Source organism: Lacerta agilis, chromosome 8 (genome assembly GCF_009819535.1).
Source record: "Lacerta agilis isolate rLacAgi1 chromosome 8, rLacAgi1.pri, whole genome shotgun sequence".
In the NCBI taxonomy this organism is placed as follows: Eukaryota; Metazoa; Chordata; class Lepidosauria; order Squamata; family Lacertidae; genus Lacerta; species Lacerta agilis.
Genome location: NC_046319.1, coordinates 22895693 through 22923507, shown reverse-complemented (window position 1 = coordinate 22923507; position 27815 = coordinate 22895693). Strand labels below are relative to the sequence as shown.

The 27815-nt window shown below is 45.9% G+C and overlaps 1 protein-coding gene across 4 annotated transcripts in view; it reads left to right on the top strand.

Moving 5' to 3' along the window:
- Positions 1-27815, top strand: part of CAMTA1 (calmodulin binding transcription activator 1) — a 653161-nt gene that overhangs the window by 173370 nt on the left and 451976 nt on the right. For all 4 annotated transcript variants that reach the window (XM_033156533.1, XM_033156534.1, XM_033156531.1 and 1 more), the window contains exon 3: positions 9139-9206. In XM_033156533.1, the coding sequence (XP_033012424.1) occupies positions 9139-9206 (68 nt within the window). The remainder of the gene's footprint in view (positions 1-9138; positions 9207-27815) is intronic.

Below are 27815 nucleotides of genomic sequence, written 5' to 3'. Positions count from 1 at the left end.
GTCCTATTAGCGTATTCAATTGCAAATTGTCTTTCAAATAGTTCGTAAACTTTAACCAGTCTTTGATGAATTTCTGGTCCCGCTGTTCCCGGATTCTTCCCGTCATTTTATCCAGTTCTGCAGACTCTTTCTTCCTTTAAAGCCCGCGTACATCACCATGTCCTACGTACAGGAAATTCCATCAGATGCTGTAATTAGGTGTGTGCGGACTTGTCTTATGGCTTATATGTCAGACCTTGCTGCCTCTCCAACCGGCTCGGAATCGCCACCTCCATCAGCAATTCTTCAAGCAGCGTCTATCACCGCTGTGAAACTTTTTAATTTAACCTTTCACATAAAAGTCTAATGAGAAGCCAGGAGTGTTTTTCATCAACTCTTATTATGTGCTGCGTTCTTTCATAGAGGAGTGGGGAAACAGGCCTGGCTTGGGTCATTCCTGCTCTTTACCTCTCGATTAGATTACTCCGATGCACTTTGTGGGGGGCTGCCCTTGAAGACTGCCCTGGTCCAGAAGGTGGCTGCAAAGGCTCTGAGAGGGTTGTCCCTCCGGGCCACAACTCAAGCATCCCCTGTCAGAATGGAGATATCCAGGGAAGTTTTCCCAGTTTCATCACTGCCTGCTCTCAGGCGGGTGGCAAAGACCATTTTATTCAAGTGGGAGCATTTTAGAGAATGTATGTTCTCTGCTGCCGTTTTAAATTGCTGTGAATTGGTATTATTCAACGCCAAAATCCATTGTCTTTTCTGTATCTTGACATTTCTGTAAGCCGCCTTGCAATATTTTGTTAAAAGGTTGGGGTGTATTAAAAGCGCAGTTATGCTGTTTCCACGTTTTATCGAGTACCAAATAATTAAGTCATATTGGAAGAGGAAACTTGCGCTGTCATAGTGTGCTGTTTTTAGTCGTATTATTGTATAATTTGAACTGCTAGGTCAATAGTCTTCTAGAGGACCATCTCCTTTAAGAAAATACACGCTTAGCCTTAATGAACTTTGGCTCTTTAAATTCCAAGGCCCTCCAGACGTCCTTTTCAGAGTGATTTGTGGTCATGATGCCATCGGGGTGCTTATAGGCAATACGGCGTTCAATACTGTTTGCGTCTGCAAAAATGTCAGGGCGGACACATGTCTTCTTTTTCACTCAGTGTGCTCTCTGTAATCCTGTAACTTTTCAAGTTTGAGTTTCTCCAGAATGGGTTTAGATACGACAGACGGTAGACCCATTTTGTTCCTACGTGGACGGCAATTAAAGAAAATAATCTGTGTTCATTAGACTAACTTTGCCGAATCTACATCTTAACAAATTTGAAGTGGACTGTTGGAAAATCTCTCCAGGCCCCAGTAAGCTGTTAACTAGAGGGATTCCTCCCTCCCACCTAATACACAGTATTTCTTAAAACATATGGTGAGTTCCACCTGGAATACGTTTCCCAAAAACTACAGAGGAAAAGCATAAGTAAGATTTTAATGTAAATCGCTCCAACCACCACACCACACTGGCTCTGGGGTATTGTTTATCTACCTCGTGGTGCTTTTGAACATACTCTTGTCCTCTAGGCAATACTCTTGTCCTCTAGGCAAGATTTTAATGTAAATCGATGTCATTTCCCCAAGAACCCTGAAATAAACAAGTGTGAAATAATGTCCGCTCTGGAGCAGATAAACCTGCTTATTACTATTTTGAAACCCTTTCTTAAGGTGATTTCTTGATTAGATCAACCAAAATGTCACAAAACAACATGGGAACTTTGGAGCCACCCGAAACTCTTCATCAGGCTAGGTGATCAATAAAGCAGGAGGCCTGGGAGCAGCGGTGGAGCCAGCCAATTGGGTGCCTGGGGCCGTGGGCATGCCCTGGGCCCAGGGGTGGGACCAGCTGCCCGTGGGAGCGGGGCCAGCCAGGGCAGGATGCTCCGTGGGGCCTCTGAGGAGTCTGCCTGCCTCCTCCCACTCAGCCACCCTACAGCTGAGGGGGAGGCAGTGGCAGGACCGTTTGGGGGCAGCGTGGAGCCTCAGGGCGCCCAAGTCACCGCATCACTCCCAGGAGAGATGCGTGGCTCGGGCGCGCTGCAGGCCCCGTGGTGAGTGCCGCCCGGCATTTTGTCACCCCCCCCTCTGTGGTGACACCTGGGGTGCACCGCCCCCACCGCACCCCCTTCCTCCGCGCCTGCCTGGGAGTGGCAGAACAAACCATGGGCTCCTGCTCAAGCCCTGCATCTGCCCCTTGTGAACATTTTCAGGGAGAATGTAAAAGGAAGGGGTGGGGCTCAGTCTCAGGTGCCTTGCAGGGTCCAGGTATCTCCAAGGCCTGTCGGAAAGGAGAAATAACAATGGCCTGATTCCCCCATCTCTAGAAATACAAATTCTAATGAGCCAACACACTTACCTTAAAAAAAGAGGCAACCATATGGTTGAAATGTGTTTAGCAATTAATTTTTATTTCTAACTCTCCTTTTCTCCCCAAGGAGCTCCCGGTGGTGTACATGGTTCTCCCTCCCTCTCCTCATTTAATCCCCACAACGAACTTGCGAGGTAGGCTTGGCTGAGACTGAGTGACGGGCCCAAGGTTGCTGCAGTGAGCTTCATGACTGAGTGGGGATTTGAACCCTGGTCTCTCCCAGGTCCTAGTCCGACGCTCCAACCACCACACCACACCACACTGGCTCTGGGGTATTGTTTATCCACCTTGTGGTGCTTTTGAACATACTCTTGTCCTCTAGGCAATGTATTGGGGGTCGGGGAAATGGCAGGTTCTTTTTTTTTAACAGTCCTAACTTTCCCATTATGTCTCAGTGTCAAGACATCAGTAACCATTTCTGTCATTTGTGACTATTCAGGATAATCAGAAAGCAAGGCCCTCCTTTCCCACTCACCATCCACTTACCTCCCAGGTGAGCTTGCAGAAGAATGGGTGGAATGATATCTTTAACCGTTGTTTTAATCGATGGAGCTAAATCATTCTGCCATGTTGGAAGAGGGAAATGGGTTTGCCACCGTCTGGTATTTTTAAGTTGTATTGTTATTGATTGCATAACTGTGGAGCTGCTAGGTCAGTGAGCCTTTAAGAGGATTATCTCTTTTAAGAAAATGTGACGTTGTGACGCCTTTAGACTTTACGGAACTTGGGAGACGCCGAAATAAATGTGCTGATGAATTGGCAGGATGACTTGGAAAAGCAAAGTGGAACGGGTGGGGTGGGGTTGGGGTTGTACCATTTCACGAAACGCTCCTTGAATTTCCTGGGTCACTTCTGCAGATGTTTAGGTCTGAATTTTGGGGTTTCCTGCCAGAGCCCAACTCCAGGATTAACTTAAGATGAGTTGGTTTTGGTTCATCTGGCTTGGGACCCCTCTGGGCCAGTCTTTTGTTGTGGGCGTCTCCTGCAATGTGTTTTTTATTCTTCCCTAATCGCTGTGCTGCCACGCTTTCCAAATTATTACCACATTACTGTTGTCTGGAGAGGCTGTAGAACAACAAAATCGGGATAAAAACAAGCCGGAACATTAGTAGCATCAAAAATTACGGGATTTCAGCAGGAGGTTATGGGCAGACACTCAGAGTGTCCCTATTTTCCAGGGACATTCCTGGATTTACAGAAGCCATCCGGGTTTCTGATTTGATCCCAGAATGTCCCACTTTTCCTTAGGACGTCCCTATTTTCATCGAAGGTATGGAGTTGTGCGGCCCTGAGCCAAGGAGACAAGTAACTATACGACCTTTAGGAGACAACTGAAGGCAGCCCTGTATAGGGAAGTTCTTTAATGTTTAATGGTTTATTATTATTTTAAATGTTGGAAGCCACTCAGAGTGGCTGGGGCAACCCAGTCAGATGTGTAGGGTATAAAGAATAAAATTGTTGTTGTTGTTGAATTCCTATTTTCATTGGAGAAATGTTGGAGGGTATTATGGGATGTGCACTGATTGGCAGTGCAGCCGTGTGAGCATCTCAAAAGCATTTGCAGACACAAGCAGTGTTGAGAGTGGGGTCGCGTGTGACTGCCCCGATAGCATCATGAGCAGAAAACCTTGTGAATGTGCAGTAAAGAGGCCATCTGGAGGTCCCCTTCAGCATCTGGTGACACAATCCCCTGGGAAACTGGCAGAACTCAAGATGTAGTTTCTGCTGCTGCTGGAGGTAGGGTTAAGGCTGCACCCTTTGGGTACGTGATTATTGCATTTTTTTTTTCAATAGACGTTTGCAGAATGGGAGGACTTCTCTGCTGGGTAACCATGTTGCTCAGAAGCCATTCATTACGGCGTCCACACAGACCTAATAAAGCACACAACACAGAGATCTGGCACCATGGGAATGCCCAGAGGATGTGAAGTATGAGCCTTAACACTAAGACTATTGGAAACAAGATATATTTTTGTGTCTCATTTGGGAATACTCTAATTGTATTTTGTGGCTCTGGCAGATGCCTGGGCCAGCTGGTTGGAGAAAAAGAAATTGTAGGGTTCTCTATTCAGAGTTGGTACCATATAGGAAGCCTTTTGGATTTTTGTTTGAGAAACACTGTTGCTTTTGAAACAAGCCTGTTCTCATGTTTATGTTAGGCAAGTTCGGAAGCCTTTGGGTGGGCTCAAAAGAGACTCCAGGTGATAGTTGCAAGGGAAGAGAGGGATGCTGTTTCTACACCCAGGTCAGACTCTCTCCGGGACCTGCACTGGGATGTGATAAGAAGAGCTGTGGATCTTAAAAGGCAAGGTTCTCGTGGCACAAACTGTTCCTGGGTTGAAGCTGTTACTGGTGTCAGGCACGTTTGGCCTGTGTGTGTCCCAGCTCCCTCACTCCAGAAGTTATCCCACTGCTGAATGCACTAGACTGTGTTAGGGTGTAGCAGTGCTTGTGTCAGGGCCCAGTTGGCTGAGGAAGAGAGCGGGGAGCTGAAGAACAGACCTTCCAAGTGTCCCCATTTTCCAGGGATGTCCCTGATTTAGAGCAGCCATCCCGGTTTCTGATTTGACCCAGGAATGTCCCACTTTTCCTTAGGATGCCTCTATTTTCACTGGAGAAACGTTGGAGAGTATGGAGTTATCCAACCCCTGAGCCATCTGAAGACAATCCTGTATAGGGCAGGTTTTTTTTTTTAAAAAAAAAGTTTGATGTTTTATTATGTTTTTGTATATGTTGGAAGCTGCCCAGAGTGGCTGGAGCAACCCAGTAAGATGTGTGGGGTATCAATAGTAAAATTACCATTATGGAATGGGACGTCTCAGTTTTCATTGGAGAAATATTGGAGGGTATGCAAGAGCCCCCCAGGGAGAGGTTGGACTGGCTGGATGGAGAAGAGCAGTGGGAGCCTGCCTCCCAAAAGCCCCCCCCCCCCCGGGAGGGCTCCACAGCTACCTTAGAGCCTGGAGCCTGGTGGTGGGACACTGAGGAGCAGTGTGGTGTAGTGGTTAAGAGCGGTAGGCTTGTAATCTGGTGAACAGGGCTCGCGTCTCCACTCCTCCACATGCAGCTGCTGGGTGACCTTGGGCTAGTCACACTTCTTTGAAGTCTCTCAGCCCCACTCACCTCACAGAGTGTTTGTTGTGGGGGAGGAAGGGAAAGTAGAATGTTAGCCACTTTGAGACTCCTTCGGGTAGTGAAAAGCGGGATATCAAATCCAAACTACTACTCCTCCTCCTCCTCCTCTTCTTCTTCTTCTTCTTCTTCTTCTTCTTCTTCTTCTTCTTCTTCTTCTTCTGTCAGCAGAAGGGACGAGGTGGGAGCTGTTTGAAGCAGGAGATCTGAGCGATCAAGGGGTGTGTGCAGTGTTTCCCCCCCCCAAAAGAATGTTTAGGGATACTCTCATTTTCCTACTCATGTTGAAATACTGCCCCTCAATGAGGCCAAACTTAGATTCACAAAATGTTCAGGGCTATGCATAGCCCTGCGTCCTCCCAGAAAAAAAGGACTCTCTCTGTGTGTGCATTTCACCTGGTGCTGAAATGACTTCAGAGCAATCCAATGCAATCTATTGCAGCCTAAATGGGTGGCCCCTCCAGAATTTGACACACACACAAACACACACACACGGAGAGAGAGAGAGAGAGAGAGAGAGAGAGAGAGAGAGAGAGAGAGAGGAATTTGTAAATCTCTTTGTGCTTTGCTATTCAGAACTGAAATAGATGACCTTTCACACTCATGCAATACTGTACAATACAATACATGTAGGCCTGGGCAAAAAAATAAATAAATAGGAGGGCATATTCTGATGAGGGGATGAGTTTTGTTCCACATGTCAAATTTATGAAGGAGAGGGGAAATACTGGGGGGGGGGGCAATCCTTGTGGGAAGCTTCTTCTTCTCCACCCGCCTCTCTCAAATATTATGCAGATAACTATGTTCAGAACTGGAGCTTCTGGGCTATACCGACATGAAACCGCTTGTTTCCAGAGACTCAGACTCTGTTGCTCGTTGAGGGATGGGGCTGGGCATTCCCAGGCTGCAGCCCTGCGGATGGTCGCCTTAACCTAGCCGAAGCTGCAGGGCAGGGGTGAAACTAGGCTTCCTTTCACCCTTCTGGAGGCTTCAGCCGGGGCAAAAAAACTGGCTCCCCCCCCCCCCCCGGCCTGCACAGCTACAGCTCTGCTGCAGGGAAGTGGAAGGCACAACTTGAAAGCCTTACCCTGGCTGGCTTCTCCTTGGGGGCAGGATGAAGAGAGGGAGCAAGGAGGAAAAAGGAAAGGAAAGAAGTGAGAATCGGGGAAAGAGAGAGAAAGAGTTCAGCAGCAGAGTAGGAATAGGGGAAATACAGAACAAATTGTGTCCTGTATTGAATCGATTCAGGATATAGCATTTTATACTGAAATAAGGGACAATCCTGTATTACACAGGACGGTGGGATGGGCAACCTGTCTTGGGGTCCACCTTGTGGAAAACGCTCCCTGTGCACATAAGGCAGGCCCTGACTGTGGTGGGTATAGCGGCCACCCCAATGAATAGCTGGTCCTAGAGAATTTTTTTTTAAATAAAATGAGTAAACAACATGGCAATGCTGGCAATCCTATCTGTATGTCATCCAAGTCAGCGAACAGATACCCAATTAGCTTCAGAAAGGTTGTTGCTTCTCATTTTGGGGGTCCTGACTGGGATTGTTATCTGTGTGTGTGTGTGGGAGGGGGGGAAGGGGAAGAGTCTCCTCTTGCCTTGCAAGGATGAAGGATTAAATCTCTTACAACGCTTACCGGTGGCGATTTGTATTTTGTTCTCACGCCTGTTGACATGAAAATGTGTCTGTGGCTTCAGAGAAGCAGAGATGTCCATCAGCGTAATTGATGGATCGCCGGCGTTTTAACCAAGCCGTTTAAATCTGCACATTATCCCAAAGTCTCAGCGCCTGCCCCCTTATTGAGATGTCGGAGGAAAGCTTAGTGCAGAGGCCCCTCTCACAACTTCCCTTTCCGTTCCCAGTTACAGTAACCCCCTAGGAACGGCAGCCGCAGAGCACACTTATCGAGGGCGGCTTTCCGTTAGCTCTCTCGGCCCATTGATTAAAAATGGCACCGCTCACTCAGTCAACTGAAGTTTCAGTTGATTAAGCTGCTCGTTAGAGTTAGGAACCCTGCAAAGAAACAATTTGTCTTACTGTAACCTTTCCCCATCCTTGCAGTATTTTGCTTCTTCTGGCTGTTAATTATTCTCTCTAAACAAAAAAAAGGCTTTTCATTTCTGGGCAGGACAAAGGAAGTGTACAGAGCAGGGGATTGCACAGTTTAAATGTCAGCTGGGGCAGGTCTGGCTTGATTTATGTGGAGGGTGGGGGGGGCAGGCAGGCAGAGGAAGGGCAGAGTCCCCACGGCATCTGGGGCGAGGAGCAAGCCATATACATGCGTATCAAAGGGATCAAAGTGGGTCGCACGACCTGCTTCAGAGGGGGCCCCTTGGATTCAGTTCCAGAACTGGAGTGCCCGTTTCGCCACTGCTCTCCGTTCCTCCTGTCCTCTTCCCTTTACCAATGGTAGCCAAGGTTTTTTGCCCCCCCCCCCGAAGGTGTCCAGCAACATTTTCGGGACACCACATCGTCTTCCCCACTTGACATCATGGCAGCGCCTACCTGCAGGCTGCTTGCCTGGTAGCGAGGGGAAAGACGCAGAGGAATGAAAGGAGCCTGTTCAGTCGTGACAAACTACACACCTGCAGTGCGCTCTGTACAAAATTTGGAAATAGCAACTGAAATGACCGAGGCCTCAGTTCCACTTTGGAATGAAGATCAGATAATCCTGGGAGAAACCAATATGAGAATTTTAGTTGGAGACCACGGCATACACACACACACACACACACACACACACACACACACACACTTTTTATTAAGTACCCGGTATTCTTAGCCTGCTCCTTAGGCAAAGCAAGCAAGCAAACAAACAAAGAAAGTACCAGGTATCCCAGAACAGTTGACAAATGTCAGCGGTTAGACCATCACTACCATCAGGCTCACAATCTAAAAGACCTGACATGAAAGGAAAAGGGGTTGGGAAGCAGGAGGAAAGACTGCAAACTTGGGCGCCATTTCTTGGTAGACAGGATTATTTTATTTCCGCACAGAATTTTATTGGTCTGTGACTGTGATAAATAATTCGTCCTGTCGTGACCAGCTGGAGCAGGAAAGACTTCAAGGACAGGAGGAGCCAAAGGTTGCCTGTTCAGAAGTTACTTTGAATATGTATTTTGAACACTTTATAGCCTGATTGGCCCCCAAAGGAGCTCACAATGAAAGTGTGTTCAAGGGTGTAACAAGAAGGCTACATGGGGAAGGTTGAATGTGGCCAACTCTTCTGGTGTCTGGGGGTTGATGTCCCAGTCTCCAGCTCTGGGCTCTGCTCTCTGGAGGGAGGCGGCAGAAGGGGCTGTGGAGGCATTGGACTGGATTGGTGTGTTTGTGTGTGTGTGTAAGGCCTGGTGAATGATCAAGATGCATAGTCACGATGCCCCACTCTTTGGTGATGCCAGAGTCCCCTGACAGCCGATGATTTGCCACGATCCCTGCTCTCATCAAGAGAAATGGTTTTTAGAGTAGCGAAAGCACTGATATTTAATGGTTTTTCTTTTCATTTTCTCACCATTTGTGAGATGCTTGTGCGGTGCAATTAATAAGCTTCATTCACTCATTCATAATCTAACCCTCCCCTGTTTTTTTCCTCTTTCAGGAAATTGCTGCATATCTAATAACATTTGAGAAACATGAAGAATGGCTAACAACCTCCCCTAAAACCAGGTAAGATTCACCCCCCAAAAGCCCCCCTTCTTGTGAAAATGCCCATTGATCTATTTTGCTACTGATTTTACTTGACTGGCTAAATCAATTCATTGGTCACCCAGTGAAGGCAAAAGGCAGGGAGGGGATCAATGGGGTGGGGGGCCAGGCTGCAGAAGAACCAGCAGCCCACCAAGTCATGCTTGATAGCTTGTGACACCAAAGTCTCATTAATTGACTTAATGAGTATTTTATTGAATGAAATCAGACTGATTAAAACCAGGCCATCTGCAGTCTTGACAGGTGGGGAGGGGGGAGGCTGAAACCTGATGGCTCAACGTTTAATTGTTTCTGTTGAGAGGGATGGATTTTGAAGGCTTGGCTGAGCGAAGGGGTGTCGTCTGCTCAAGTCCGCGGCGTTCCCAATTGCTGAAAACCATTTTATACCAGACAGCAAAGGGAACCAGAACTGAAGGGGAAGTTGTGCGGGTGAATCTGAGATTGTCTGTTGTCCTGTTGCATTAAGCGCTTGCTGCGATGAGACCCCGTACCACCACAAGCCCCAGCCCACTTTCCCAGGAAAGGCCACAACTGGTAGACCCGATGTATACACTTTAGGTCGTAATTGCTACAAGGTCTCCCAGCTTTTAGAATTGTAGTAATTTTGCTCAGCCTCAGCTACAACAAATGAGAACAGAAGGTGTCTTTTCGTGCTGCGCAAAAATTGTGGACATTTTAAGTAGGGTTGAGAAGTATGTTGGGTTGGGTTTTTTTTTTTTAATCTGGTTGTTATTATTATTTTTTAACTCTATTCTCTGCAAAGGTTTGTGTTTCGGGAAGGCTGTTTCGGGTCATTTTCTTCGGGCTGCCAATGTTACTGAATTACAGCTCTTCCTCAGAATGACAGGGACAGGGGCTTATTGGAATTTAAGGGGACTTGATAGCTCCTCTTGATAGCTGCACCACCTTCAGAAGTCCAGGCGTAGTGGTGTCTTAGGAGAGGGCCTTCTCTGCAGCAGCCCCTAAGTTGTGGAACTACACCCCCCCCAGAGGTGCGCCTGGCAATATCGCTCTGTCCTTCCCATGTTATGCTGAAGAGGCATCTCTTCACCCTGGACTACGACACCTTAGATACGTATTTTAGGACCCATCCCGTTCTCTTGATCATAATCTGTATTTTTTAAAATTGTTGTAACCTGCCCTAGTGCCTTGTCGTAAAGGGCCAGCAAGAGATTGAAATAACAGCAGATTAATGACACAATTTGGGAGGCGAGGGTGGAACCCCTCCCCTTCCATTTCTTTTTGCGCTGTAAGGAATTGCGGTGCGATTAACATTTGCAAATAGCTGGCATTTCAGCAATATTCAGACGCTGCCATTCAAAATGTGGAATTTAAGTTCCGTTTGGAATATGAGGCTTTCATCTCAAAATGCGAATCCTTTCCCTAAGGTACATTCTGCTACGTTCAGGGGGTCTTACGGCCAGGTAAGCATGTAATAAGAGTGTCATTTTAGAGGGACATCTCTGAGTGTATCTCAGATTCAGAAGTTCTGCGGCACTCCAGCTATCGCAAGGGGCCAAGCACAACTGCATTCCAAACTCTTGAAGTGTTTTCAGGTATTGAAACTGGGTATCTTCTGTCAAATAATCAGAATTTGCATTGGGGAACATTGGATTCTTTTGCAAGGGATAGATTAATTTCAGCTGCAATGAGTTCAGCCATAGGAGCCAACTCCTAGGGGCTGTGGGGACTTTGGCCCCCACAATAAAATATTTGAAGGGGCCAGGCCCCCACAAAGTTGATAGGGATTCCCATTCAAATGCTGTGTGTGCACTGTGTCATGTGATCAATTATGTGGGGCAGGGCTTACCTTGGCCCCCCACAATATTTTATGCAAGTTGGCTCCCCTGAGTTCAACATTTATTATTTGACACATTTTATAGCCAACATTTTTCCCGTGATAGAACTCGAAAGAGCTGGCGTGGGGCTCCCAGAAAGCTTCTCATGTAGCTGCTGACTAGGCCAATTTTTGAAGAAAAACATAGAGGGAAAAATAGGGGTTACAGAGGGGAAACTTCAGCTCAAAGACGCAATAATTGTGTTTGTGAAGCCTCCCATTCCAAGCCCAGTGCTGAAGCATCAGAAATTTTGGAAGCATCAGAAATTTGGGGAGAGGAGTGGACTGTCCAGATTGAAGCCTTTGGCAAGGCTTGGTCTTGCTGACCTGAGAATGCCTTCATTTGTTGGGTTTTTGTACAGAGCAAAACAGTATCCCCAAATTCAGGGATTGATGCAGAAGATCCCAACTCGTAGGCAAACCTGCACCGGGGTCCCGCTTGTGGGTTTTCCATTTCGGCACCTGGTTGGCCACTATGAAAACAGGATGTTGGGGTGTCCCACCTCCAGTTCTTTTTCTCTCTCCACTCCCGACCCCATGACATGCAAAAGCTACACAAATCAAATTCCATTCTCTTTACTTGCCTGTTGCTTGGTTTGGAAATCAGTTAGCGGGAGGACAAAATTTTAGCAAGACTCAAGAACTGCTGTTGGGAGTAACATGTGGTATAGACTCACATTCCCAAGGTTGCGTTGATGCCAAAAATAAAAGGAGACCCGTCTATAGGAATTCTGGCACAGTTCTTTCCAGCAGGCAAAATGACCTCATGGGCCATTTACTTTAAAAAAAGAAAGAAAAGAAAAAAGGTCATAGCTTCTATATAAGTTTATGTCCCATTGTGTTTGATAAGAAGGTTGGTGACAGGCTATGAAGTGGTGCCAACCCCCCTGTTAGAATCTGCAGGAATGTGCTGAGCTCATGTTTGGGGACCATGGCAGGCAGGGAGATGGGTTCTCCTCCGGTCTTGCTACCTGGGAGACTTTAACTGGGGACTCTGTGGATATCCTGCAGGCAAAGCAGGTGCCCTAACACTAAACCACAGCCTCTCCCCCTGGCTTCTTGGAATAACTCAACTGCCGCAGGTTCTCCCTGCTCTGGGACCTTGGAGTGGAGTGCAAGCAACGAAGGCGAATGGTAAATAAATAGATTATCAGCATCGCCTTTAATTCTCCACTCTGCAGCCTTGAGTTGCTCCTTGCCGGAGTACCAGAATACAAGGGAGGAAGCTTTCCGTGCAAGTATTGGGTGGCCTGGGCCAGGATCAGACCCCCAAGAAGGGCTTCGTGCATGGAGTCTGCCTTGCCGTTTTTCTTCTGACTGGTGAAGGATTTCCATCCTCTTTCTGTCTCCTCTCTCCCCTTCCTTTGTGCTGAACAGCAGCCGAGGGAGGGAAATGCCGTTTCCTGACTCGAGAGTTACCGTGAAAGCGAAAGCAGATCATCCCAACCTCGTGCCAAGTCAACTTATTGAACGATCCAAAGTTCTCTTGTGCGACGTCGGGGGAAGGGGGGGGGCATCAGCCGCACCATTAAAATGTCTGATTATGGACGTATTTGCAGAAAGAGTTACTCCCCCTCCTCCCCGCAGCACCCCATAAAACTTTGAGGGTTTGTTTAGTCTGCTGAAGGCAAGGCACAAAAATAGCAGGATTTCTATTAATATTAAAATATCCTGCTCCTTTGCGATTATACTTGAAAGGCCTGCTGTCCCGGGAGAAGGAGGAAAAAAAAGAAGACTGAATGTGTGTGTGCATGACTGTGTGTGCGTGTGCGCACAATTGCTGTTCAAGGACCTTAAATTACTTGTTTGAATTTGCTTTGGAATTTATATAATATATTGAAATTAATTGCTGCAGTTTAGTGCTGAGTTCATACAAACAGGCCTCTTGGTATTAAAGAATTAATGACATTGATCCTGCACTGGACTGGAACATTCTTTTGGGTTGTTTCTCTCCCCCCCTCCCCCTGCCCCCACTACTAATTTTGTTTGAGAAAATTAATAAAAATGAATTGCACGGCTGTGACAGTTTCATAGAGTTTCTTAATAAGATGATGCATAATGTGAGCTGTAAGGAACCCTCTTGCAGCCGCTGTAGGTTCTGATATTATTATTATTATTATTATTATTATTATTATTATTATTATTTATTAAAAACCAAACATGTGCCCCCCCTTGCTGTTGGAGTGGCTCAGGAGACAATTAAAAACACAATCTATTAAAATGATTTCTAAATCAACACAACACCAATCAGCGGAGAAAATGATCATGGAGGCAGAAACATCTACCAAACCCTGTCTGAGTAGCTATCCTCCAACAAACTGCAGCTGGAAGGAGAATGAGAGAGCCTGTAAGTATCTCCTTTAGAGCCCCGTAAGGAGGACACCACCACTAAGAAGGCCCCGCTCCTTGCAGCCTTCTGCATGACTTTACAGAGTTTCCCCGATTTGTAAATGAAGTTTGCAACACTAAGAAATAAACAAACCGCCCCTAGTTAAAACTGTGGGATTCACTTGAACAATATTAAGCGATGGCAACGACATCAAAGTGATGCCCACCAACTTGAATGGCTTTAAAAGAGGATTAGACAAGTCTACTGGTGGCTACTAGTCACAATGGCTAAGGTCTGCCTCCACAGCGGGAGACAGCAATGCTTTTGAATACCGGTTGTTGGAGACCACGGGAAGGGAGAGGGCTCTTGTGCTCGGATCCTGCTTGAGATTTCCCCGCAGCCATCTAGTTGACCCCTGTGAGAACAGGATGCTGGACTTGGTGGGCCATTGGGCTGATCAAGCAGGCTCTTCTTACATCTGTTTGTCAGTTTCTTCAATTCTGCATGTTTTTATTCACACTTTCTGTACCACCCTGGTATCTTTTGAAGGAGGCAGTTAACAAATAAATTCTTGAACAAACTAAGGAACAGCCTTGCTTGTGGGCCTCTTGGAAGGACTGGATCTCATGGATCATTGCAAGGAGCAGCATACTGAACTACACAGACCTTTGGTATGATCCCTTAAAATAAAATAAAATATATATTTATATATTTTTCACAAATAAAATACAATTAATCAAACATTCCCCCATACACATTCACTTGAAAAGTTGACTTCCCTCCCACCCTTCCATGGTTTTCAAATGGTTAACTTCCGCTGCTGCATATTATAGTTAATCTATACCTTCTTTTCTCAACTTTATTTCCAAAATAACTTTTGCTTCCGAATTTAACTCCAAACCTGCTAGCAAACTCACCGTAGCTTCTCTACAAGTCCACCACATATAAAATGTACTTTCTATTTATTTGCATTTTCAACATGTACCTGATCCTTTAGTGTGATCGTGCCGCAGGGCCCTCCTAATGGTTGGTGGAGCAGGGCATTATTAGAGCACAAGGCCAACAGGCTTAGAGGGTAGGCAGGAGACATTGCTCAGGAAGGTTCTGCAGAGGAAATTGATCTGAAACGTGACAGGCCGGATCTTGGGCTGCAGATCTTGTGCCAGAAACCCAACCATATTTCAGTGATAAATGACTGCTGTTATGAGATTGCTATCAGAGATCTGCTATCTTAAATCCTTGCTTCTGATTGCATCAGCTTATTGCTGGAGTGAGACTTGCTCTGCTTAGGAAGTGATAACTGGGGGAGGGGGGGGAAATCTATGAGAATAACTGCAAGCAAACAAGGTCATGCGACAGTGCTAGGACCATTATTGTGTAGAAAGCTACCTCCATGAAAATGAATGGCGCATGGCATCCAGCCCCATGCTGACAGCCATTGGGATATCTGTTGATACCATCAGGGTGATCATCTTCATCTTCTTCTTCTTCATCATCATCATCATCATAAAACCCACTCAACAGGCTATGGGTTTTCCACCAAGATTTGGGAGGTCTGTAGTGCCAGAAATTCCCATGGTTGTTCCTTTGGGGTTTTCCTTTTGGTTGTGGTTAGGAAATATGCTAATGCATCAACTTGAGTATTATTAAAACTAATTAAAAACTAAATGCCACATCAAGATAGATCAACAAAGTACATTTCGCGATGCGTTCTCCTTGATGTTCCCTCCCTTGTAATCTCATTTGTTTGCTTGTTGTTGTGGTTGTTTTTTAATTGGCCAGCTAATCTACAGCAGAGCTGGCAGTCATTAGCATGGCTTGGGTGGGGGCGGGGGGCGGGGGCGGGAGAGGAGGGGCAGCAGCGAGGAAATAAATGAATACATGAAATGGTGGAGAAGTACAGTAGCATCACAGGAATCTGGAATACTTTGCAGTTTCTACGCAAAATAATGGAAATTAATTAGGCGTTTTTGCAGTGAACAAAAATGAGGTTGGTGGGGGGAGCCGTGGGGGGTGATGTGTTGTGGGCCCCACCAGGTTCCTTGTCATCTAATTTTGGGAAACATCAGACAGCTCCTCATTCTCCAGCTTCCATGGTATATATTCTTCAAGGAAACAAACAAAAAGACCTTCTGTTGGTTTTTTTTTTTTTTGGGGGGGGGGTTGTGTGTGTGTGTGTGTGTGTGTGTGTGTGTGTGTGATTTTGTGTATGCACCCACATCCACTTGTAACATCCAGTATGATGAGCCACTTGTATAAGCTTTGTGCCATGCATGCATGACATTACTTAAAAGGCCATAATATTATGAAATCTGCCGCATGCACTTCCTCTGGGAATAAGCTCCACAGAGCAAACTGAGTCTGCTCCTCCATGAATCTGACTCCCAACCCCCACCAACCATGATGTCTGAGCCGCTGAGCCTCTTGGACTTGCCGATCAGAAGGTTGGTGGTTCGAATCCCCGTGATGGAGTGAGCTCCCGTTGCTCTGTCCCAGCTACCTGCCAACCTAGCAGTTTGAAAGCACACCAGTGCAAGTAGATAAATAGGTATCGCTGTGGCGGGAAGGTAAACTGCTTTCCGTCACTGTGTTCCGTTGTTCCAGAAGCGTTTTAGTCATGCTGGCCACAGGACCTGGAAAAGTTGTCTGTGGACAAACGCCTGAAGCGAGATGAGCGCCGCAACCTCATAGTCGCCTTTGACTGGACTTAACCATCCAGGGGTCCTTTACCTTTTTCTTTTTCTTTTTAAACCTGTGTACTACCTCCACTGCTGAAGGCAGCAAATGCCTCCGAGTACCAGTTACAGGGGGGGTATATGAGTGGGGAAAGTCCTGTTGTTTCACTCATGTCCTGATTGTGGTGGGCTCCCCTTTGCAGCATCTGGTTGGCCAGCGTGAGGACAGGTTGCTGAAGTAGACGGGCCTTTGGACTGATCCAGCTGCTGCAGAGATTTTCTGGTGCTCCTTTTAGGGGCCGGGCAAGATCAGTGTTGCACTGACACCAGCCTGCCAGCAATTCTTAGAGCCAAACTTGTATCCCCAGCGAATTCCTGGTACACCAGTGGAGCGTCGTGATCCCACACCCTCCGACGTTCCTCAGATGAAAATAGGGATATTCTATTCTATGACAGTATCATGGCTAGTTAGTTGTATTTATTGACACACACCCCCCCCCCCAACCCGGGCTTCCCTAAATGCGGAACATAAGTTCAAAGACTGTTGTGCTTTAAAAAAACCTCAGTTTTGTGTGTTTCCTCTAATAACTTTTGTACTTTTAAAAAATTAATATTTTATTAAGAGAATTTCATATTTAAAATGGTAGAGTGAGGAAAAAAGAGAGTGAGTGAGTGAGTGAGAGATAGATAGATAATGAAAAAAAGAGGAACAAATACTGTTACATTACCATACGTTAATATGCAGGTGTTTATATTCTTATTTTCCTAATACACATATGATTGTCAGTAACCTAATATATTCTGTGTAAACCCATTCCAAATGTCATTGTATTGATCCAAAGAAAGTCTGAAAATAACTTTTGTACTTGACCAGGAGGAAATGCTCAAACAGTGATACTGATGTGGAATAGAATGTCCCTATATTCATCTGAGGAATGTTGGAGAGTATGGGATCCTGGAGGTACTTAAGCCTAGGTCTCGCTCTCTGTGGGTGAAGGGAGCCCCTGTGTTGCCCTTTTGACACAGCTTTTGATGTGCATTTGCTGCCCCCTTTGTTCTTGTGGCCGTGGGGGGTGAGCATGTGTGGGAGAGAGACAGAGTCTTGTGGCATAGAGGAAGCTCAGGCCGGGGTGCATTTGTGAGTCTCTGTTCTTAGTCTAAGGGCAGACATCCTCCCTAGAGCTCCCCAGTAGTGTCTGCTGGCTCTTCCTGGTCCCGGCATGCACTAGGAGCTCTGTGTAGGGCAGGCTCTCTTCTTTTGAGGGGGTGGCAACTGGGAGTTAATCATGCCAACTGCGTGCCAACTCATGCAGATGGTTGCACGGGCACATTAGTAACCAGAGCTGGGCCTTTGATTACCCCCATTTCCTCCCTTGGGGAAGCAATTATGGGCTTTCCACTGTGGGATGCCACTTCTGACACCACTTGTTGCACTCATGTTACTAGAGCCAGTGTGGTGTAGTGGTTAAGAGCGGTAGACTCGTAATCTGGGGAACCGTGTTCGTGTCTCCACTCCTCCACATGCAGCTGCTGGGTGACCTTGGGCTAGTCACACTTCTTTGAAGTCTCTCAGCCCCACTCACCTCACAGAGTGTTTGTTGTGGGGGAGGAAGGGAAAGGAGAATGTTAGCCGCTTTGAGACTCCTTCGGGTAGTGAAAAGCGGGATATCAAATCCAAACTCTTCTTCTTCTTCTACAGACAAACCCTCCTAGCTACTCTGTCCATACCCACCTTTTGGGCTTGTCTTGTCTCCACCTTGTAAAACTTCAGCTCAGGCAGGGCGCAGCTGGCTGTTTGGCTAGAAAGAAAGGTAGACATGTGGAGGACTAGGAGCGATTTCCTTCGCAATTCATATTTGCCCCCTTGCCATTCATTCATTTAGGCCCACACAACCGGCTCCTGTCCTTGCTTCCTTTGAAACATACCTGTGTGTTTGGAGAGTCTGCACCAAGGAAGTTGCTGTGTAACATTTCTAGGCAGCAGGAGTTGGCAATGATTAATATTTCTGAAACCCCAAAGTTCTGCGGCACTGTACTCTGGCGAATCAATAGCAATTTACATGCGGTGTCAGTATCTATTTGTGGTAATTTAGTTTTACTTCGGCTACCTCCTGGTTTTATTTTTAGCATTTTAATTTCCCTCTGCCAGCTTTTAGGAAAACAAGAGTCACTTTCTCTCTCTCCCCCCCCCCACCCCCTCATAGGCAGACAAGGGCTACTGGATGGGGGAGCCACCTTTCTTCCTGTGATAAATTCTCACCTAATAAATCATGAAGCTTTTCGAATGGCCCGATTCCTAAGAAAGCAAATGTGTGCCTCCCCCCCCCCCAAACTCCAAAAAACAACCGGCCACCTTTGTTGGTGGTCTCTGGGGAGACCTTTCCCTTTTGTGTCTTTTATCCAACTGGTGCAAAAAACTGAGTTCTGAAAACCTTGCAGGGACAGGTGCATGAGCCCTCCTGGAATTATGATCTCTCCCCTAATCCCCTTCCCCTTCTTTCGCCCTGGGGCAACTTGGAGACTGATCCTGTTTGATTGTGGGAAGTGGGGCGGTGGCTTTGCCGGCAAGGAAGAGATGTAGAAAAGAGATGGAAGAGAGCCGGTTTGGTTTGGTGGTTCGAGTGTCAGAACAAGACCTGGGTTCAAATCCACACGCAACCATGAAGCTCACTTTGGGTGACTTTGGGGGCCAGTCACTGCCTCTCAGCCTAACCTCAGGGTTTGTAGACGGTCATAGAATCATGGTGTTGGAAGGGACCACGAGGGTCATCTACTCCAACCCCCTGCAATGCAGGAATCTCTTGCCCAACGTGGGTCTCGAACCCACAACCCTGACATTAATAATCTCATGCTGTAACTGAGCTACCTCAGGTTGTTGTGGGGATTAAATGAGGAAGGGGGGGAACCACGTACACCACCCAAAGCTCATTGGATAAAAAAGTGGGATATAAATGCAATAAAGAAAGAGAGAGAAGAGGTTTCGTGAGGTGGGGGCAGGGGCATATGCCCTCCCCAGAGGCATAGGAAGGTCAGGTGGTACCTGATGCATTGATCCCCCCCCCCCCAGCAAAAATGGTTTTACGTTATTTCATATTTTCTTACAAAGGAATAATAACAAGTAGTAGTAGTAGTAGTAGTAATAAACAACTTTTATTTATATCCCACCCTCCCTGGCCGAAGTCGGGCTCAGGGTGGCTAACATCAGATACATAACATTGGTATAAAATCAAACAATAATTAAATTACCTCCTAAAAACATCTGAAAATCAAATTAAAGTCTAATTAGATGGCTTTCCACAGTGTTAGGGTTGGGAACAGTAAGTGCTCCACTGATCTGAAATTTCAGCCTTCACAACATAGGAAAACAGCCAAGTAAACAGCTGTTTTGGTGGAGGAGGGTCAAGATATTAACCGATATGCATGAAATTTCATATATAGCTATATAATCCCTAGTATAGTAAGGTAAGACCTTCGGAGCAGGCATTTTTTTTTTTAATTGTCTTTTCCCAAAAAATTGTTCCTTGATAATTTGTCACCCCCTCCATTATGGAACCTGGGGCAGTCTGCCCCCCCGCCCCCTTGCTACGCCCCTGGGTGGGGTGGGGGGTGGCATTTTAGGGTAGTATGGTTGTGAGGAGGAGGCAGACAAATGTGAACTGGATCCTGTAGGCAGGAAGTTGAGTCAGAGGCTCAGCTTGTGTGATACCTGGGGTGTTGTCTGAAAACACTGAAGCACTATTCATGAATTCTGTTTTCAGTGTTTGATGGTAGCTGTAACATTCAGGTGAGCCAGGAACCCACAGACAGCAGTTATAATTTTGCAGTTTATAATGCCAGCACTTCAGTCCTGATGTCTAAGTTTTCTTTTTGCACAGCGGTATCTGTTGCATTAGGGAACTGCGGCTTTTGGACTGACATGCCACCATGCTACTCTAAATTTAAAATGTCAGTAAAGACCTGTATGCCGGGATACTGCTCCAAATTTCATCACGTGAAATTACAGCGCAAAACTCCCATGATTTTCTGAGTCGACAGGGTTGCAGGTTGATTTTTTTTTTTCTGGCAACAATGAACACGGAAATTATTGCTAAACTTCCACCAGACTCCAGTAGACTTCTAGAAATGGCTTTATGTTGTGTGAAACACCACATATTTAACAGGTAAGGAAACGCGGTGAAGATGGAATAAAGTGCCATCTTAGTGCAACCTAAGTCTCTTGGTTGTATAATAAATGTTGCTTTTTAATTCCTGTATTTTTTGTTGATTGGATGAGAGTAGGGATGGAAGGCTCTTGTCAGTTTTGGTTTGTTCCACTTTCTCAGTTTTCCAGTGTTAAATTTAGTTCTTCAGAATTTCTGTGCAGATTTCTCCTAATAAGCACAGTTTTGACAAACAGACACATTTTTGAAACAATTTGTCTTAATATAATGCATTTTTAAATTTGTTGTTATGCATGCATTCTTCGAATACGTGCCTTTTTGTAAACTTTATTTGGTTGTAGAACTGCATCACAAAGTTCAGATAAGTGCATTTCTTTTAATGCACTTAACTGTTTTTACAATTCACATAATTGTTTCGTAAAGTGCAAATTTGATAAATTTGGTTTTAAAGGTGAACTGAATTAAATTTCTCCCCCATCCCTAGATGGGAGGACCATCTTGCCTTTCTCCTCATGCAGCAAAACACCCTGGGGAGGCTGTATCTGTTGAGACATTATTTAATCAGCAGCCCCTTTGAGACGGTCATGGAATTGTAGGATTTGACGGGACCCTAAGGATTATCCAGTTCAACCCTCTGCAATACAGGAATACTGCCCACAGCTGTCCCTGGGTGGGCTCGAACCACCAACCTTCTGGTTAACAGACAGCTGAGAAAACAGCCAAATACAACCACCACCCAGCACCCCCATGACCAAAAATCATCACCCTTATGGAAACCCCATATGGACATTGACTCAATGCCTTTTGGAGAGATTGGTGTCTACTGGTATTCTAGAACCTTTGCAGTATATTAATTTTGCAGCATATAATTAATAGTAAAGTTAATTGATGAATTATTCATTTTTTCATGTAAAAATAGGAGCAATAAATATTAATAACTTTTTTTTTTATTAAGGGACTTTCCATTTCCTGTGTCATTAAAGAGAGATTAACCAAAAGTTGGTTTTAAATGAAGATTGAAAACAATTGTGCTGTTGAATTAATTTACAGTGTTAAGGCCATTATGCCGTGATCATAACTCCTTGCATTGGAGAGATTCCCCTCCCCTTGACTGGATTAGTAATATTGGAGGCGGGGAAAGAGAGCACTGTGAGGACCTACGGAGCGTTTTGCTAAACTACAGAGCATTCTTTGGGTGTTTCCAGATGCAATTCTGCCTTAAATCAGTAGACGAGGCAAATGCCGCCACTTGAACAGGCCAGAAACTGCGGAAGGGGGAGGCAACCACTGAGATTGTTTGCTGAAGTGCAGCGCACACACCCTGGCATTGCAGGGGGTTGGACAAGACAACCCTTCAGGTCCCTTCCATACCTACGATTCCGTGATTTGAAATCCCTTTCAAAACAGAGGGCCACTTGTGCTAACAATCTTGGGTGAGCAGTAGGGTGCTGCTGTTGCAAATCCAACTTCTTGGACTGTCTAAGACTCTGTATTAGACTGGCTAAAATCTATTTCTCTTCCACGTTCACTCCTGTACTAACAAGTTTTTCCTTTGTGAGTAGAGAGAAGTGCATTATAGCTGCTAACTAGCGGCAGCTAGACTGGTGACCAGGAGTGGACGCCGGGACCATATAACGCCGGTCCTAAAGGATCTTCGTTGGTTCCCATTACGTTTCCGAGTACAATTCAAAGTGTTGGTGCTGACCTTTAAAGCCCTAAATGGCCTCGACCCAGTATACCTGAAGGAGCGTTTCTACCCCCATTGTTCAGCCAGGACACCGAGGTTCTCCTCCGAGGGTCTTCTGCAGGTTCCTTCACTGCAAGAAGCGAGGTTGTGTACAGGGAACCAGCCAGAGGGCCTTCTCGATAGTGGTGCCCTCCCTGTGGAACACCCTCCCTTCAGATGTCAAGGAAATAAACAACTCTCTGGCTTTTAGAAGACATCTGAAGGCAGCCCTATATAGGGAAGTTTTTAATGTTTGATGTTTTAGTATGTTCTGATATATGCTGTTAGCTGCCCAGAGTGGCTGGGGAAACCCAGCCAGATGGGCGGGGTATAAATAATAAAATTATTTTTATTGTGATCATTATAACTATACTTTACTAATAATAGCCAGAAAAATCCTCACGTTTATGGGTTTCTGGTCTAAGTAGCAAATGGCTCATTGAAGGCTGCCCGGAGGGAGCCCGATTCCTGTTGGTCTGTCGGTCCAATACCCCTTATAGCTTTGTTTCCCGAAGAGGATGAACTGGACGGAAGTGGTTTAATGGCCATGGAGTGAAAAGATTCCTGTTGCATGGAAGTCCAGTAGATTTGGAAAGCCAACAATGAATCCTTTCAGCAGCTCAACCCTCTTCCCACTTTGTTTTAAAAATGCCCTTAGAGCAGGCGCTCCAGAACAGCCGAGATCCATTCATAGTCTTATACGATTTCATTTTGACTGTGTTTCCGATGAATTATTCAGCCAGGCGGCAGGTGAGAACGGGCTCCCCCGGACGGCTTGTTTTATTTAATATCTGGCTGGTAACCGAGGAGGAGAACAGCGTCGCGGTGATAGACAAGAGATCTGCTAACTTCAGCGTGGAAGGAGATATCCGTGTAGCCTCATATGGGGATTTAATTGGTACAGATGTTGATATTTCGGTTCTGCTGTGTAAGACAGTTTGTTGAACTTAGGAGGCGGGTAAAGGAGGGGGGGATTTCTGAATTGCTGTGGTTTTTGTTTTTTTGAAGAGGTATATGCACAGGTTGTCTTGGTTTGTGCAGGAGAAAGAAAGAGTTATTTAGGAAGCAGGAAGTTACTACATATTTCTGGAGCAGCTGTTGGTTCCCTTTTCCCATTTCCAGTCATTTAACTTATGAGTTTGCTCTGCCCTGCCTTCCGCTCAGGTGGGTAAGTTGATAATCCATACCCTCCAACATTTATCCGATGAAAATAGGGACACCCTGTTCCTCCATCATCACCATCCTATTTATATCCCACACATCTGACTGGGTTGCCCCAGCCACTCTGGGCAGCTTCCAACATATATAAAAGCATAATGAAACATTAAACATTAAAAAAAACCCTCTTCCCTATAACAGGGCTTCCTTGAGATGGTTCGAGGGTTGGATAACCCCATACCCTCCAACATTTCTCTGATGAAAATAGGGACGTCCTAAGGCAAAGAGGATCAAATCAGAAACAAGGGCAGTTTCTGTAAATCCAGGAATGTTCCTGGAAAATAGGGACACTTGGACGGTCTGGACTTAATAGTCTTAATAGCCCCCTCGCTACCACCACCTCTGCAGGTGGCCCTGTGTACCATTTCAGTTGGGTAGCACACAATTCATATTTCTCTGCTTCCTCACCAACCACCACCGTTTCAAACCTGTTGGCAAAGAAATGGAGGCGAAGGCTTTCAAAGCCTACTAGCCATGCTGGCTACCCTCTGCATCTGCGGTCAGAGGCAAGCCATGCTTCTCAATAGCAGTTGCTGGAAGCCACAGAAGGGGGGCAGCATCCTGGTGCTCAGGTCCTGCTTGCAGGTGTCCCATTGTGGCATCTGGTTGGCTACTGTGAGAACAGGATGCTGGGCCAGAAGGGCCTTTGACTGGATCCAGCAGGGCTCTTTGGATGTTCTTATCTGAACATCACAGGACCACCATCAGGACGACAGGAATAAAATGGGGTTTGCCTCTGCAGCCCTGATGGTAAGCATATTTACTCAGGAAGAAACACTGGGTAGGTTTTTGTTGTTGTTGTTGTTGTTGTTTTTTGAGGTAAAGGATGGCATGTGCTCCAAAAGTATAACAGTGTGGGAACTGAGAGGCAGCCTTCCTTCGAAACTTGCACTCCTTCAGGTTTTGCAGTGCACATTTCCAGCTGAGTAATGGGTGCAAAACATGCATGCCCTAGTGTGGAGTGTGAATAAAAATGCATATATTAGTGAATACAAAAACGAATTCTGTTGCGGAATGGGGGGGATATGCTTTTTCGAATGTGTATATTATACAAAATTGCATACAGACATGTGTATATTAGGGGGGGAAATACAGGGAAAGGCAGGTGAATGTTCGCAATGATTATTATTATTTTTTAAATTGCAAGCTCAAAATGTGGAAAACTGATTATCAGATTGAAAAAATTAGAAACTGAGAGAAACTGAGACACCCATCCTTTCAGTAACCGTGTACACATCCAGCTGCCCATCCCAAGTAAGATATTTGTTGTTGTTGTTTTAAAATATATGTGCCCACCTGGGGGATTTTTTTACATTTTAAAGTAAATGTCTGGGTTTTTTGTTTGTTTGATTGATTGTTTTTTGGTTTGGGCGCATGCAGCTCAGGCTTAGGCTGCTCAGCATGCCATGGCCGCTGCCAGCCCGAGTTGGGGAAAGAGGGGCACAGGCATGGCAGCCCCATGCGCCTCTTTCCCCACTTTGGGCTGGCAGTGGCTTGGGCTGTCCTGTTTTATTGCTCTTCAAGATATGGCAACCCTATTTTATTGGGAAAGTCCAATTGAATGGCTGGTGACACCACTGCACCTAATGCTCTTTTATCAATGTATTATGAAGACAGGAGAATTGTCCACAACCCTATTATTATTATTATTATTATTATTATTATTATTATTATTATTATTTTGTACCCCGCCCTTCTGTCTGGCTTGCCCCAGCCACTCTGGGTGGCTTCCAACATATATAAAAACATCATAAAACATTAAACGTTAAATAAAATAATTCAGCTTTGTTTTTATTTTGGTATTTTTGTGTGTGGCGGTGATCTGTGTTTGGAATTGATGGGAGCACCTCTTCTTCCTGGTGAAAAGTTGGGAGCATTTCAGGGGGACCCAGCAAACTCATATTTATTCATGATATTTAACCGGGGTAATAAAATTAAAGGCTTTGTGGCATTTTAAATGCCTTACAGCTTAATTTATATTCTGGCATGCTAATGAAGAGCCAGCTTTTGTCCAGGAGGTGAGATATGCAAAAATAACCTTTAAGTTGCTCATAATTAACCTTTAATGATATTCCCTCCACTTTACCAGTTTTGTTTTTTTGCACATCAGGAAGTGAAATGCAAGAAGCTGGCCATCCCTCTCTGCAGCCGACAGAACATGGCATTTTCTTTTTCTATTTTTTTTAAAAAAATCTTCTTTTGGGGGGGGGGGTTATTTATTTGCACAGGTTCTTCCTACATGAAACCTGGCACCAGAAGAGGGAATGCTCAAGATCAGGGACAGCTTTCCCAGTTTCCTTCCTATCCCTCTCTTCTGAGGAAGATAATTATTGACAGAGATAGTAGGCATGAAATAGTGACTAAATGAGCTTTCTCTCCCCCTGCCTCTCTTTCTCTGCAGGTTTTTGGGGGGCGGGGGGGGGGCAGGATAAGATGGACTGTAAACGGATATGATTAGTGGCATCCCTGGGACCAGTGAACAACAGCAACTGAGCAGTAGGTGCCACTGTCACCAGAGACTTCCCAAGTGCTGCTGGCCTGCAACAGGGCCTTTTTGGTGGTGGCTCCCCGGTTGCGAAATGCCCTCCCTAGTCAGGTGCACCTGTTCCCTTCATTGTCAACTCTCAGGAGGAATCTGGAAACATTTCTCTTTAGCCAGGCATTTGGTGGCTGGAGGGAGACTCTTCCCAGCAACCACAAGATCCTTGCATAGAAGGATGCTTTGAATTGCTGTAAAGATGTTTTTCACTGTAGCCGACTTTAGATGTTACAAATTGTAATTGTTTTTAGAATGTCTTAAAAGGTTCTAGAATGGGTTCTTTTTTAATGTTCTCCAGGAGTAGGGCTGGGGGGGGGGGACCCACCTGGGCCTCTGGTGAGCTGGTGTCCGTCACAATAGACCAGAGGCCTGACTCATAAGCCAGCTTCATACGCACAGGAACCTGGGATAGCTCAGTTGGTGGAGCATGAGACTCTTAATCTCATGGTTGTGGGTTCGAGCCCTATCTTGGACAGAAGATTCCTGCAATGCAGGGGGTTGGACTAGATGACCCTCGTGGTCCCTTCCAACTCTACATTTCTGGGATAACACAATGGAACAGGCCAGTGGCCCATCTAGCCCAGCACCCCAAAGCCCTAATGAGAAACTTGAAAGCAGGATCCGAGCACAACAGCACTCCCCCCCCTCCTACTGTTTCCAGCAACTGGTATTCAGAAGCACAACTGAGTGTGAGAGCTAGTAGCCATCATTGGCCTTACCAATTGTACAATCCTCTTTTAAAGCCCTCTAAAGGTAATGGTAAAGGACCCCTGGATGGTTAAGTCCAGTCAAAGGTGACTATGGGGTTGCGGCGCTCATCTCGCTTTCAGGCCAAGGGAGCTGGTGTTTGTCCACAGACAGCTTTCCGGGTCTTGTGGCCAGCGTGACTAAACCACTTCTGACACAACGGAACACCATGACGGAAACTAGAGCACATGGAAACGCCGTTTACCTTCCCGCCGGAGCGATATCTATTTATCTACTTGCACTGGCGTGCTTTCAAACTGCTAGGTTGACAGGAGCTGGGACAGAGCAACGGGAGCTCACTCCATCGCGGGGATTCGAACCACTGACCTTCTGATCGGCAAGCAAGCCCAAGAGGCTCAGTGGCTTAGACCACAGTGCCACCTTTTAAAGTCCTCTGCATTGGTGACAGTCACTATCTCTTATGGGTGTGAGTTCCATAGTTTAACTAAGCTCTGCATGGAAAAAGAACTCTATTTATCTGTCCTGAATCTTCTGACATTCAGCTTCATGAGTTCCAGTGTTATGAGAGAGGAAGGCCCAGTGTTACCAGGACTCAGAGTAGTTGGGGTTGGAATCATTGGAAGCATAGAGTTACAGGAAATCTGGTAAAATGAGGGAGTGAAAGGGCAGAAAAGAATGTTTTTTTTTTTTAAAAAAAATTAAAAATAAAATAAAAAAGTAGTTATTTTAAATTCTCGCCCTGTAACTTTCTGCAATGCTGACTGCCATGCCATTTCCTATGCTGCCTTCCTGCTGTGCCCCCCCCATCATGCATTCTTTAAGCTACCAGGAAGGGTTGGGGTGCTGAATGCCTCTGCCGGAGATGGATGTAACATTTGATCCGCTACCAGTTGTGACACTTGTAAGGCAGGCAAAACAGGGCGTTTTTAATTGGATTGAATATATTTCATGACCAAGAAAAGGCTTCATTGATTCCAGAGTCTTTTTGATGTTATCTGTAGGCACATTAACATCTCTGAAAGAGACTCACCCCCAGCAGCAGCAGCAACATCTGCCTCTCCTTGCCCACCATTAAGGTGCTTGATAAACTCTGCTATGAGCTGTGCCTGGTGTTACTTACAAACACAAGGTGACCCGGCTTCGGGAGAGGTGTCAGCCAAAGCCAAGGCCAGCTTCTTCTGCTGGGAGGAGGCTCTCGCACTCCCCAAAGGGGCTTTCATGTCCCTCCAGTGTGGTGTAGTGGTTAAGAGTGGTAGATTTGTAATCTGGGGAACCGGGTTCGCGTCTCCGCTCCTCCACATGCAGCTGCTGGGTGACGTTGGGCTAGTCACACTTCTTTGAAGTCTCTCAGCCCCACTCACCTCACAGAGTGTTTGTT